Genomic DNA, 15604 nt, shown 5'->3' on the forward strand with positions numbered 1-15604 from the left:
GCTTTTTTAATACGCCTCTTCACGAGATCTGAAAGTTTGTTACTTGGCTTCCTTCTTTTTTTTTTTGTCCCACACTGTCCCAGCAATGATGCTGTTCTTATGCACTTTCTAAATGACATTGGCATCATCCTCTTTTAACAATGACAATATCTCCATGGTTACGTTGAACTGGGGCATTTTTGTTTCACAGTGAAGAAGTATTTTATCTCTTTGAACAGTTTATCATGTATATTTTATAATGGTGTCAAATGAATATTAAGGATGAGATGACAAGCTCAAAATAAATCTAAACTAGTAAGTATGTGGAGCGTCGAATTCAGACGTTTTGGCTTTCGTCCTATCAATCTTGATGGAAAATATTAGCTTGAACTGTGTATGTCCAATAAGGGTCTTATTGATATGTTTAAAAATGTATTAAAGTACCCCATATCTTGCTCATATGTACTACAAGCAAAAATGTTTTGTCAAATTATTGCAATTCATTGAGATCCACATTGTAAAATGTAAATCATTTTCTGTTACTATAATTTTTTTGACACTGTATTGGGTTAGTATTATATCATGTGACTGTACATTAAAATCCCAACTAAGGTAGATCAAACCAAAAGCTTTTTTGGTTTTGGAAATGAACGTGTTGCGTCCAAGCTTTGTACTCAATCATCTTTTAGTATTTATTTTCAATCAAGTGTGGGTCTAGTTTTTTGGCAGCAGCTTACGATTAGTGTTTCGATGTGGGTTGTGGACTGCTAAGAAAAACGAGGCCTGGGCAGAGCACACACCCAGACAAAATGTATTGCTGCTTCTAATCCTACCAGCAGAACCTGTTGCTGCTTGAAAAATATGCTGTAAACGATTGATGGGGCGGGAAAAGTGAGATCTATCCTAAACAAAATCAACATACAAGACTCGTACAGTACACTGGCTGGGAAGATTGACCTCTGCCCTTGACCTCTGAGTTTGGGGTCACATGAGGTCTGGTGGTTTTCAAACAGATCAAATTGTTTGGACCGACGTACAACGAGGAAAAACCAAGGTGCATATTTGAGCCTATAACGACGCAGTTACAACACAATACTTTTTTGAAAAGACAAAAAAATTTAAAAAGGGCTTTCTTCTCGTTCACGCTCAAAGAACACCACCAGAGGCATTGCATTCCTGGTTTTATATTTTAAAAAAGCTTCGGAAGAAATATAATTTTTAAAAAATTAAATTGTTTTGGGGGATTGGTTGTGTATTTATGTTTTAGCTATAAACAACATGGAATCATTGTGAAAATGCCTTCAGTGAGAGGTGCATTAGGGTATGCAGCGAGAGAAACGCTGTTATCCCGTATAATGTTGAGTCTGTTTTTGTTCATATTTGTATCTATGTGCCATTTGCAAGGTGAGGGGTGGATGACTGACGTATGTCTAGAGAACCTGAGACATAATCGTCGTCATTCAGAAAAGCATTTATCAAAACAAGGAATGTAAGTTAAAACACGCTTTTTGGAAAAGAAACGTGTGACAGTCTAGGTTTGGGGGTGGTCATATTTTGTATTGTTGTATCTGAGGTTGATGACGAAGAGGTATTGTTCTGATCCATCCTAATGATTTGGAGACGACTAGGTGGTGTTTATTTTTCAATCGTCTGATTTTGGGTCATAAAGTGTGTAATAATCATGGCCATTTTTATTTTAGCAAAATGTATTTTGTGTCTCAATCCTTTTTCTTGCCTGACTATTGTGTAGGAAACCAAGCATGTTGAAAAATCATTTGTCATGGGTTTTGTCTGGGTTGGAACTACGTTGGTGTGGCGAGTCGTTGTATATAGAACACCAGCTAATGTTGCTACTATTTGGTATCTGCAAAAATGTTTCCTGTCGATTTTTTTTTTGTACATTTCACAGTATTTGAAACATTGTGCAGCCAGCAATGCTTTACCTACCTATTCTTTATCAAGCAGCCTTAACTGTTAAACCTTTTTGTTATTAACCCTTCTTTGTGTCTGTGGCTGTAGTAGATAACTTTCATTTTCTGTCCTTTCTTCCTTTCTTGCTCTGTGCATGCATATTTTAACCTGACCTGATGATTGATTGACAGTTCACATAAGCACTCTCCAAACTGAATTCTGTGTTCAGTTTCATTATTCTGGAACACTAGTGAGCAATAGTGAAACAACACAATTCAGTTCAGATTCCATGCTAGCTACAGGCCACCCCAAACAATCCCTATACCAGTGGTCTCCAACCCTGTTCCTGGAGTGCTTACTGTCCTGTAGGTTTTTGCTCCAACCCTAAACTAACGCACCTGATTATAATAATTAGCTGGTTGATAAACTGAATCAGGTTAGTTACAACGGGGGTTGTAGCAAAAACCAACATTCATTTGACTTCCTTAAGTCGTGCACCAAGCATCACCTCTCCCTCAATTTTCACCCAGTCAGACCTTCAGTCACTTTCGGCTCTTTTTACTCACGGAAAACAGAAAATCAGTTTGATATAAAATGCTTTCCCCAACCTTTCATGTGACCAGTCACCTGACCAGGAAAAACGAAGGCTAATATTGTATTATTGGCTACAATAACTATATGGCCCAGGACCCCCCCCCCCCCCCCCCCCTTCTCAGGTCACAGCAGGGTTAGGAATAACTCCTGGCCCTAGGCCTATACATAACAAGTGAGTTGACTGTTTAATGGTCAGAAATGAGATTGATTGACTATGTTCCAGAACTAGAACACCACGTTATTTTTTAAAGATTCTCTTTTCTGTCTACCAATATGAGTACAGTATATGCAGACGTGACTACCTGACTACGGTGGCCACCATGGTCCAAGTAGCGTATGTAAGAATATTGGAAAAATGGTGACATTACATATTTATTTGACCTTAACATCCTACTGTTTAGTACCGAGAGACATGCCTTTACTAAATATTACTTGGCAAATGAAATTAGAAAAAGGATTTGTTTGCTTGGTTGTAAATGACACAATTTTTAATCAAAGCCGACCCATTGTAAAGAAAATTATTCAGACTCAAGTTTGCAAAATGGGTGACAAACTGCAATGTTTGACGTTCTGCATGTACATACATCTTTTTAATTAATAAACCTATAAACATTTACAAATTGAAAAAAAAAAGTGACTTAATTTAATTTAATTTTTTTTTGCTTTCACCAAAAAGTACTGCAAAATGAACATGGTTGGTTGGTTGTTTGCCGGTCACATTGAGAGAGCAGAACAGAGCTGCCTATGTCCTCAAGTAATTCCTATTTCTGTCTTTGTTCTTTTTTTTCCTTCTTCTCTGTAACTGAATTTGTATTTATTTTCAAAACACATGAAGCAGCATTTAAGCCAAGAGTCCTGCACAGTATATGACCTTTTAGCAATGATTTGCACAAGCACAGCAAGGGCACAATTTCAAAATCCCAATCATACAGAAGAGAATGGCACTTAGACTGTTTACACAGGCAGCCCAATTCTGATCTTTTTTCCCAGTAATTGGTCTTTTGACCAATCACACACGATTTTTTCACATCAGATCTTTTTCAGAGCTACTCTGATTGGTCAAAAGACCAATTAGTGAAAAAAGATCATAATTGGGCTTCCTGTTTAAACGCAGCCCAAGTGTCTGTCTCAAAGTAAGAGTGCTGATGTAGGGTCCGTTTCACCCTTTAGATCATATTGAATAAGATTATATGGACCTGATCCTAGATCAGCACTCCTACTGTGAGATGCTTTTTGAACACTGGCCCAGGGTCCCACCTGTCCATGTAATCTTATTCAGTATGATCTAGAGGGCAAAACTGATCCTAGATCAGCAGCACACCTACTCTGGAACACTTGATATGTAGAGTGCCCAAACTTGTTGCCTGAAGCTAAATGAAAAACTAAACTCATATAGGCTTTGGATTGTTGCTATACTGTCTAGGCCCAGAATGTTTTTGGGCTACGTAGATTCTAGAAGCATTATCTACATTATCCGGCCCTAGCTACATTGTCTGGCCCTTTTGCTAAAGGTAAAAATGAGTTCAGTATATATCTTTGGTAGTGAAGTGCATTCAATATCTCTGTCTCTTATAGACAGCAGTATCAGCTGGAGACCTTTGAACAGTATGTTAGTCAGCAGGGATCCATTTCAATTCAGTTAATTCCTGATGTTTGCTGAAATTACATAGAGGAGCATTGAGGGGCATTGGAATTTGATTTTGTACTTCTTGACTTAATTTAAAATGGAATTGATTATTATCATGTTAGTCAGTTAACAACCACCCCCCCCCCCCCCCCCCCCCCCCCCCCCCCAGAAAAAGCAGTTGAAATGTTTCCTATACTTCAAAAAGAGGCAACATTGTGCCTTTTTTCATATGTTCAGGACTGGGCTGTTCTTTCTCTCATGTCTCTTTTGTACCTAGAAAAACGTGTCATGTGTGTCATTTGTTGTCATTCGAGTGTACAAACTTTATCATTTCAGAATGTTCTGATGTTTGTATATTACTCCCGTTATGCCTGCACAATGCTTTGGTTTTCATTTTCTATTTGAGGTTTTCCCACTATTTGTCAAATTGTGGAATTTAAGCTCTGAAAAAAAACTGATAAATGTACTTTTAATCCAATGAATTGTAATGTGCAGTTTGTTACTTGTTCAATATAAAGAAAACGGTTACCCTGTCTTGAACGTATAAATGATGTTGTATGGATGTGTTGTTCTTTCAAATGAGAAAATATAACTGACCACTATATCAGTTTCCCGGCCAAAGATTAAGCCTGGTCATGGACTAAAAGCTAACTCAATTAGGCTTAATTAGTGTGTGGGAGACTGCCCCTATATTGTCCAATTGGATAAAGCGATAACAAATTCATAGACTGGTAGTGTCTTGCTGTTTCAATACAGTCTTACATTAGTTCAATATCTTCCTCTTATTTCACTTATGGCACATGACCGTTTATCCCAAATGGCACCCTATACAATGCACTGCACTACTTTTGACTAGGGTCCCTAGGGTTACAGTCAAAAGTAGTGCACTATATTGGGAAAAGCGTGCCATTTGGGATGCATGCATACAGTAAGGCTACGTCAGACTGACCAATGAAAGGTCTAAACCGCAATCGAAGAGCAATAACAGGCACGTAGAATATCTACATGACTAACTTTGTGTAGAGCTGTAGTCGAGTGGTAACATTCACGGCACGTGTACAACTCCCCACTGTTCAATCTCACATCCACTCATTCTTCTGTACTGATGCTTCCCTGCCTCCCACTCTGTCTCCAAACTGTCTAAATAAAAACGATATATACATAATTACACTTTCTATTTATATGGATGGGTACGTCTGACTTTGATTCAATATTACAGTTGATGAATTATGAATAAGTAGATGGATGTGGTCTGTGTAATAAAACTGGAAATTGTACCTCTCAATCTCGACACGTTCCATTCTATTGCACCTGTACCCAGAGAGGCGAAAACGGCTCTGCCTGTCCCAATACAAGAGCGCCCCCTACTGGATCATTGAAAACATGGTCCCTCACATCTCGACTCCAGTCAACATCAATGACTTTCACCCTTCAACTTCTAAATGTATTTGAATTCTAGTCAGATTGAGGTTTTTGACTGGGGTTTCAGAATACATTACATTAGACATATTACAAGTGAGGTACGTTTTTTTCTCTTCTGTCTTGTCCTTTGCCATTTAAGCCACCACGAGAAAATGGAGAAAGTATCTGGTAAAGTATCACAGTACTTCATGTGTCATCTGAACTGGAAGTCCAAATTTGGACTGCACTTAGCACGTGATGATGATGTTGCATCGGAGTACATTACAATTTAGTGCATTAACCAAATACCTTGCCTAAAGATTTATCTAGGATAGTCCTTTCTTAACCTATTTAAATCATGTCAAATATGTGACGCTTTTGCATTTTTAAAAACGTTTTATGGTAGAACAGAAGTTGGAAGCACCTATGGTCTTATTAGAAAAGGTAAAAGTTAAAACGCATAATGGTTCATATTGTTTTCAGTAAAAGCATAGAGTACTATGTGGTATAATTCGATACTTAACGGTAGGTTTTACAATCCTGAATGTCACATAACATCAGTGGTGAATGCGCGCCTCAGGCTATTTCTTCCAAAGCGAATCCGAGAGAGACCGACGCCGGGCGCGGAAGCTTTTTCAGAAGACGACAGGTGTCACTGTGTCCTCGCGCTCCATCCGCACGCTGACGCATGATCACTAGCAGTGATGTTTACTCAAAACACAGGATTCCGCTGTCATATGATATCACACTAACAACACCTTCCTCCACTCCCCAACTACACATGATATGATAGAAAAGCTTTATACTGATAGAAGGCTATGTTATTGAAAGCACCTGTTCCAAAATGGAAGAGTGGCTAAATTGGGCATAGCCTACCTCTTGGTGTTATCACTCTTCAAGTTGATCTGTCTCAATAACATATGTTACAATATGCAGAAATCGCTCTGCCATTTCCTGGTTGCTAAAATCCTTATAGCCTAATTTTAGTTTGTGACAAAACAAGCAATTGTATCATCTAAACTGCTATGAAATATGTTTTCAATAACCACAAATATTGTTTTTTCAGTTGTTTGAAGCGGGTGTGCAAAACCGGAAAAAAAATACACATAAACTAAACTTAAGAACAGGAAGCATAGAAGTAGTGCACATGGAACAGATCTATCGCTTCTTAGACTTGCTTTCAATGAAAATGACAGATCTGTAACTCACATTTCGCGGTCGTCCATCACATGGGCTGACATTGGTTATTTTACCCTATAGGCTAACTATTAACCTTAGGCTAAAGCCAATGTTAACTGGTCAATAGTTTACTGCTTAGTCTATCTTACCATTGACTATGAACCCCAGCCCATTTCGTGTTTTTCTATATCGTTTTAACAGTTTTAGAATGGTTGGTGGGACAATAAATGGTGCTTGAAATGGGTTGGTTCGTGAACGGAATGGAGTTGGCGCGCGCCAAGTAAATAAAAAGCCTGTGTTTAATTTCCACGTGGTGTAGGCTCCGGGTGCTGCTATAGCAACCCAGTTCTGGGAGGTTGGGGTTATAAATAGAGGGCGTGGCAGAACTGAGTTTGGAGCGGCCAACAGTAGCATAGTAGGGCGATAGTCTCCACTGATAGAACCGACAGCCGCAGCAGGAGCAGCAGCCACAGGATAACGTGATTACGGATCTATTAGCTCTCAGCTAGTGAGACAGACTTAGATACAGAGCTGTGCAGAGGAAAACTGACTGTGAAACCTTAGCTCGCGCTCGTCCATGGAACACAGAAGAGATGCGTGAGAAGCCAGCGGATTCGGGTAACTGACCTGCATGAAGAAGTTGCTCACTGTCCATTCTATTGTCGGCTACTCAAAAGGACCCAAGTGACACAGCACAATGCTTGAGGTAAGAGTTATATTTAGTGTGTACCTGCTATATTCTTGGAAAGCATAACTAGAGAGTTATGTTGTATTTGTGTAAATTGACAGTTAAGGCATCTCCAGTTCCTGCTAAAATTCTTACTTCTGCACCTCCTATTTTTCAGATGAAGTGACAATCAGCTGTATTCAACCTAAACTGTTCTTGATCGACCAACATGCAATGGAGCGAAAAATAACTAAAACAAAAACACTGAAGAGTCCCACACCCTCACTTTCCAGTCTTCCAGTTGCAAACTACATGGTCTCCTGGATGACATTTGCTGACCTTACATGATTGGATCCCTGAGGATCTAAGGAGAATCAATGGCGGGGTGGGATAACATGACGAACGTGACCAATGAGACTCTTACAAGCACGACCATCATGAGCAACATGACCAATGAGACCATCCTTTGGGGTCCGCCCTATAGCCTCCAGATCTCGTTGCCCCTAACGATCCTGGTCGGGATGCTCATCCTATTGACAGTCTTCGGCAACGTCTTAGTGGTCATCGCTGTGTTTACTAGCCGGGCCCTGAAGGCCCCTCAGAACCTCTTCCTGGTTTCGTTGGCGTCGGCGGACATTTTGGTTGCGACCCTGGTCATTCCCTTCTCCCTGGCCAACGAACTCATGGGCTACTGGTACTTTGGTAAAGTCTGGTGCGAGATCTACCTTGCACTGGACGTTCTCTTCTGTACGGCATCCATCGCCCATCTGTGTGCCATTAGTCTGGACAGGTACTGGTCAATCACCAAGGCCATCGAGTACAACCTGAAACGGACACCGCGCAGGATCAAGTGCATCATCGTCATCGTGTGGGTCATCGCCGCGGTGATCTCGTTCCCGCCCCTCATCAGCATGGAGAAGGAGAGCGATAAAGAGGAGGGGCCGGTGTGTAAGATCAACGAAGACAAGTGGTACATGATCTCGTCCAGTATCGGCTCGTTCTTCGTGCCCTGCATCATCATGATCCTCGTTTACATCCGGATCTATCAGATCGCTAAGAAACGGACGCGGGTACCACCGGGCGACCGGAAACCCAAAATGGCGGCCTCAGTGTCGCCGGTGACGGGCAAGAAGGAGAACGGAGCTGGGGGAGTCGGAGGTGACCAACACGCTTGTCACGAGAAGCTCAACGGAGAGCAAGGAGACAGAGAGGGGGATGAACACAGAGGAGAGGACGAGAAAGAAGGGGAGATAAACGGCGTGGACATGGAGGACTCCTCATCGTCTGACCACCAGGTCAACAACCCCTGTTCTATCAAGAAGAAGAAACACAAGACTAAAACCAAACTGAGCCAGATCAAACCAGGAGTGGACCACCCGGCGCTGCCTAAACTGGTGGTGAGACAGAGCTCTAAGGGGAGTCGATGGAAGGGGAGACAGAACAGGGAGAAACGTTTCACCTTCGTCTTGGCTGTGGTCATTGGAGTTTTTGTCGTTTGCTGGTTCCCCTTCTTCTTTACCTACACTCTGACGGCGCTCTGTGACTCGTGTTACATACCTGACACACTGTTTAAATTCTTCTTCTGGTTCGGCTACTGTAACAGTTCAGCCAATCCCATTATCTATACAATCTTCAACAATGACTTCCGAAGATCTTTTAAAAAGATTCTCTGCAGGGATAACCGAAGAATGGTATGATTAGACTTGGGACTTTTTGGTTGTTTGTATGTTGTTTTTTTTAATATAAATTGTTATCGTGCATGGTCGGATCCGTGGCTTTAAACAAATAATGTACCTGTGACAAAACATCTACATGTTTTATGTTGCAAAGGCTTTTGGGGGAAAGACTAAAACCCACTACAGTACGTGCAGTAAAAGCATCAAAATGTTGTTTTTCCAAAAGGTCGGCAGCACTACGCCACACCACAGCTTGGAAACAAACTATCCTGTGAATACAGACTTTAAAAAAGCTCAACCATTCCAGCCACGTTCATTCAACCAATGTTTTTCTACAGTTTTGTGAATGTTTGAATCACAATATTGGATAAACGTGGCCAGGAGTATGATACTATATGTAGTATTTTATGATATGATGTTGAAATAATTGTCTCTTTCTGAGCCACCTTGGTGTGTTCTATTCATTGTTATTGAAACACACGGCCATTTCATATGATATCAAGCTACAACTGGGAGAATGGGTTACCATAGTTATGTTAAAGAATAAACATCTCCCAATGACCATTGTCATGGTTTCTGAACTCTTATATGAAGGTCAACTCTGAGATGACAGCATCACAATAGTATACGTGGTCACACACACACACACACACACACACAGAGAGCAGTGTTACTTCTGATGAAAATAATAATAATGCCTTAAGTTCATGGCTAAGGAGAGAACACAGACAATGGGATCGGGAGAAAGAAGTGAGACTGATCATTGTTCATGAAAGAGCTGAAAGACACTGCTTCAGTGTGAGGACAGGGAATATAGTGTGTCATTTCAGAAGTAGCACACTGTATAAGGAATAGTGTTCCATTTTGAACATAGCCTAGCAGCTGTAATCAAAGGAACAATGTTAATTCCCAGTCTGTTCAGACTGACACACGCACACACACACACACACACACACACACACACACTGGTAGTTAGGCAGTTATGAGAGCAGGTCTCATCCATGTTGCAGAGTAACGTATCATTTAGAGTTCCACGTACCGCCGCCTCACGCATCATTAAACCCAGGATGTGGATCTAGCTGGCTCATCAAACCAGAACCTGATAGACTGGTCATGGGCAGAACACTCACAAACAAACACACACTCTCTCTCGCTCTCTCTAACTACTGAGCTCACATTTAAAGAAGACATCAAATGAATGTTAGTCTAACCCTAGCTATGAATGTTAGTCTAGACCTAGCTGTGAATGTTAGTCTAGCCCTGGCTATGAATGTTAGTCTAACCCTAGCTATGAATGTTAGTCTAGCCTTAGCTATGAATGTTAGTCTAGCCCTAGCTAGGAATGTTAGTCTAGACCTAGCTAGGAATGTTAGTCTAGCCTAGCTATGAATGTTAGTCTAGCCCTAGTTATGTTAGTCTAGCCCTAACTATGAATGTTAGTCTAGCCCTAGCTATGAATGCTAGTCTAGCCCTAGTTAAGTTAGTCTAACCCTAGCTATGAATGTTAGTCTAGCCTTAGCTATGAATGTTAGTCTAGCCCTAGCTATGAATGTTAGTCTAGCCTTAGCTATGAATGTTAGTCTAGACCTATCTATGAATGTTAGTCTAGCCCTAGCTATGAATGTTAGTCTAGCCCTAGTTATGTTAGTCTAGCCCTAGCTATGAATGTTAGTCTAGACCTAGCTATGAATGTTAGTCTTGCCCTAGTTATGTTAGTTTAGCCCTAGCTAAGAATGTTAGTCTATACCTAGCTCATAGAGGAGCACAGCATGGTTTTTAAATGCCAATATCGTCTGTGTGAAGATATTGGCTATGTTCCCTCATTTTCAGGCAGAGAAACAGACCATAGACTTTTTTTGTAGATTTTCTACTCCAAACAAACCACCACGCTCTGTGTTCGTTCACTTGGGCCACATAACAAGAACCTCATATGAATCAGCTCAACTAACAGACCTGCTGGTAAGTCTACAGCCCTCCCTACACACACACACACACACACACACACACACACACACACACACACACACACACACACACACACACACACACACACACACACACACACACACACACACACACACACACACACACACACACACACACACACACACACACACACACACACACACACACACACACACACACACACACACACATCCCTCATGGTAATAGATCAACAAACCTGAGTGCTCATTTGTCACCAAGAGGGCCCAACCAATCAAAATAAAGGAATCAATGTCACCCTCTTTCATGCCATCTCGGACATATCAATTGAAGTTAGGAGGAGATGCTGTGGAGCTGGAATCACATTTGACCTGACTGCCTCACTGGTGATGTCATAATACCGTATAGCGGAGGAGGGAAATGATGATGAATCCAACACACCTGCGTAATATTCTGACCTCCAGTGCACTTTCAGCAAAAAACATCAGCTTTTTCAAGGGGCCTACCCAAACATACCAAACAATATCATCGGGGCAGAATAGGGCAATATGATTATGGGCATTGGTGTGATGACGAATTGTACAAAGCTGAAAAACATACGCACATCCAGGTACTTTTCTCAGGTACTGGAGTTGTAAGCAAACTAATGGACAACAGGAAGGAAAACGCTGCACACTGCTGCTCATGCTCCCAGGTGATATTTATTAACAACAAGGTTTCGACCCTTAGGTCTTCATCAGGCATCCATAACCCAGGTGGGGGCGGAAGGTCCTATATATAGGGGCAGTACTCAGTGACATCACTTCCTGAAACAGGTAAGATAGGTAAAATAAATTATAACATAGTTTCCCAATGTTAACATTCAATGTATCAATATATATGATCATACACAGGGAATGTGATCAATATTTACAGTAATATACATACACATACAATATTCAATTAGGATTTTTTTTAAACACAGTTTAGACATATTGAAACTATAAAAACGGTTTCAAGTCAAACTCGTCATTAAGGCCAAGAGGAGACAGTGTGTTGAGCCTGTGGATCCAGAAAGAATCCCTTTGAAGAAGCTTCCTCTCAGTGTCCCCTCCCCAGCGTGACATCTTGACCATTTCTATTCCAATGTATCTCAGAGAACTAATAGGAAGTCCAGCTTGTACAAAATGAGCAGCAACCAGATTGTTTTGTCTCACCTGTCCGTGTGTTGCTGCGGTGCTCACTGATCCGTGTCTTAAGGCTTCTATGGGTTTTCCCTGTGTAAGACAGACCACAAGGACATTTCAACATGTAAATAACATTGGGGGGGGGGAATGAGTTGCATTTGTATGTGAAGCTACATTGAGCACATCGGCCACATTTGTAATTACCCCCCGGAACCTTGTCCAAAAACGTTTCCCTTTTCTCTGGTGGGTAATCAGTTTTAACCACAATATCTCTCACGCTTGGGGGTCTTTTAAAAAACATACCTGGGGGATATTTAAAAATGGGTTTCAATTGTGGGTCGGTATCAGTAATGTACCAGTGCTTCCTGATAATGTCCTTAAATGCCATCTCCAATGGTGAGTATTGGGTAAAGCATGAATTGACTGATAGTGAGATTTTTAATAAGTGGACGTGGATGAAAGCTGTCACCACTAAGGAGGGTAATTCTGTCCATAGGTTTCCTATAGAGATCTGCAGAGAGGGAGGTTTTGTCCTGAATAACCATCACATCAAGAAAAGAGATTTGCGAAAGGTCATAGTTAATGCTGAAGTGAAGGTGTTCATTCATAGAGTTTAGGTAAGCATGGAATTCCAAAAGTTCTTCTTGGGTGCCTGTATAGATCACAAAAATGTCATCCGAATATCTCAGAATTAGAAGAATATTGGAGAGAAAAGGGTTAAGGTCTGGATTCAGCACCAGCTGTTTTTCATACATACCTAGATACAGGTTAGTATAATTAGGAGAATATTGGAGAGAAAGGGGTTAAGGTCTGGATTCAGCACCAGCTGTTTTTCATACATACCTAGATACAGGTTAGTATAATTAGGAGCCATAGTACTCCCCATCGTTGTCCCTTTGGTCTGGAGGAAGAAGTCTCCTCTGAAGAGACAATAGTTGGAGGGTAGTGCCAGTTCAGTCAAGTCCACCATACAATTGGTGCTGGGTAGAGCATTAGGGGGACGTACATTGAGGTAGAACATGAGGGCCTCTTGGCCGCCCTGATGGGGGATGTTAGTATACAGACTGGTAACATCAAAAGTACACAGAGTAGAATTTTCAGGTACAGTTGAAGTCGCAAGTTTACATACACTTAGGTTAACAAACAATAGTTTTGGTAAGTTGGTTAGGACATCTACTTTGTGCATGACACATGACACATGCATGAAGTAATTTTTCCAACAATTGCTTACAGACAGATTATTTCACTTATAATTCACTGTATCACAATTCCAGTGGGTCAGAAGTTTACATACACTAAGTTGACTGTGCCTTTAAACAGCTTGGAAAATTCCAGAAAATTATGTCATGGCTTTAGAAGCTTCTGATAGGCTAATTGTTATCATTGGAGTCAATTGGTGTACCTGTGGTGTACCTGTGGATGCATTTCAAGGCCTACCTTCAAACTCAGTGCCTCTTTGTTTGACATCATGGAAAATCAAAATAAATCTGCCAAGACCTCAGTCACCTCTGGTTCATCCTTGGGAGCAATTTCCAAACGCCTGAAGATACCACGTTCCTCTGTACAAACAATAGTACGCAAATATAAACACCACGGGACCACGCAGCCATCATAGAGCTCAGGAAGGAGACACGTTCTGTCTCCTAGAGATGAACGTACTTTGGTGCGAAAAGTGCAAATCAATCCCAGAACAGCAGCAAATGACCTTGTGAAGATGCTGGAGGAAACAGGTACAACAATATCTATATCCACAGTAAAACAGGTCCTATGTTGACATAACCTGAAAGGCTGCTCAGCAAGGAAGAAGCCATTGCTCCAAAACTGCCATAAAAAAAGCCAGACTACGGTTTGCAACTGCACATGGGGACAAAGATCGTATTTTTTGGAGAAAATGTCCTCTGGTCTGATGAAGCAAAAATAGAACTGTTTGGCCATAATGACCATCGTTATGTTTGGAGGAAAAAGGGGGAGGCTTGCAAGCCAAAGAACATCATCCCAACCATGAAGCACAGGGGTGACAGCATCATGTTGTGGGGGTGCTTTGCTGCAGGAGGGACTGGTGCACTTCACAAAATAGATGACATCATGAGAAATGAAAACTATGTGGTTTTATTGAAGCAACATCAGGACATCATTAAATCTTAAATCTTAAATCTTGGTCACCAATGGGTCTTCCAAATGGACAATGACCCCAAGAATACTTCCAAAGTTGTGGCAAAATGGCTTAAGGACAACAAAGTCAATGTATTGGAGTAGCCATCACAAAGCCCTGACCTCAATCCCATAGAACATTTGTGGGCAGAACTGAAAACGTGTGTGCGAGCAAGGAGGCCTACAAACCTGACTCAAGTTGCACTAGCTCTGTCAGGAGGAATGGGCCAAAATTCACCAAACTTACTGTGGGAAGCTTGTGGAAGGCTACCCAAAATGTTTGACCCAAGTTAAACAATTTAAAGGCAATGCTACCAAATATTAATTGAGTGTATGTCAACTTCTGACCCACTGGGAATGTGATGAAAGAAATAAAAGCTGAAATAAAATAATTCTCTCTACTATTATTCTGACATTTCACATTGATAAAATAAGGTGGTGATCCTAACTGACCTAAGACAGGGAATTTGGCGACGGTGCATGTAAACTTCCGACTTCAACTGTATATGGTCCACGGATTTTAAAAAATGGACGAATTGTAAAAAAAAAAAGAACAGAGAGAACAGAGAGAGAGAAAGAGATACATGAATGTATTTGGCTACCTGTGTTTTCCACAATGAGAATGTAGTCTCCGTGGTGGTAGAATGCCCCCCAAAATGTTGATGATTCATCTGATTTAAAAACCTGTTATTAACTTCCAGTAGGCCTAACTTAATACCTATTATTAAATATGTTAGCTTAATAACAGCAACAATCTATTTGCAATTAGTACTGTTCGTACACTGAGATTGTAGCCTAGAGGTTGGACATACCAACAATAGGTCATGGTAACCTTAATAATAATCTCCATGACAACTACATTATCATTTTTTATTTTATTTAACCTTTATTTAACTAGGCAAGTCAGTTAAGAACAAATTCTTATTTATAATGATGGTAGCTACTGTATTCTGGTCTGGGTGAACACATAAAGCTATTGTTCACTTTAACTGGAATAATCTATTTGATAATGGATTGGGCTGTATGTCCAACACATGATGAATATATGCCAACACCAGTTTATGGTTAACCTTAATAATAACCTTAATAATCTCTTTGATAAATACAGGGAAATGCCAAAATAATGGAAACACTTGATTAAACGAGGGATACAAAGTATATTGAAAGCAGGTGCTTCCACACAGGTGTGGTTTTCTGAGTTAATTAAGCAATTAACATCCCATCATGCTTAGGGTCATGTATAAAAATGCCCAGTTGCCCACTACTGTGGCTACCATGGCTAGAAGAAGAGCTCTCAGTGACTTTGAAA

General features: G+C 40.7%; 1 protein-coding gene across 1 annotated transcript; it reads left to right on the forward strand.

The window, feature by feature from the left end:
* Positions 1-7069: 7069 nt before the first annotated feature.
* On the forward strand, positions 7070-9209 carry LOC110514401 (alpha-2A adrenergic receptor-like). Its single transcript, XM_021593814.2, has 2 exons — positions 7070-7397; positions 7537-9209. The coding sequence occupies exon 2, from the start codon at positions 7736-7738 to the stop codon at positions 9053-9055; it is 1320 nt and encodes a 439-aa protein (XP_021449489.2). The 5' UTR covers positions 7070-7397; positions 7537-7735; the 3' UTR covers positions 9056-9209.
* Positions 9210-15604: the final 6395 nt, after the last annotated feature.

This window comes from Oncorhynchus mykiss, chromosome 13 (genome assembly GCF_013265735.2).
Source record: "Oncorhynchus mykiss isolate Arlee chromosome 13, USDA_OmykA_1.1, whole genome shotgun sequence".
Lineage (NCBI taxonomy): Eukaryota > Metazoa > Chordata > Actinopteri > Salmoniformes > Salmonidae > Oncorhynchus > Oncorhynchus mykiss.

Coding starts and splice junctions, on each gene's coding strand:
- LOC110514401 (XM_021593814.2), top strand. CDS start 7,736: ATGGCGGGGTGGGATAACATGACGAACGTGACCAATGAGACTCTTACA.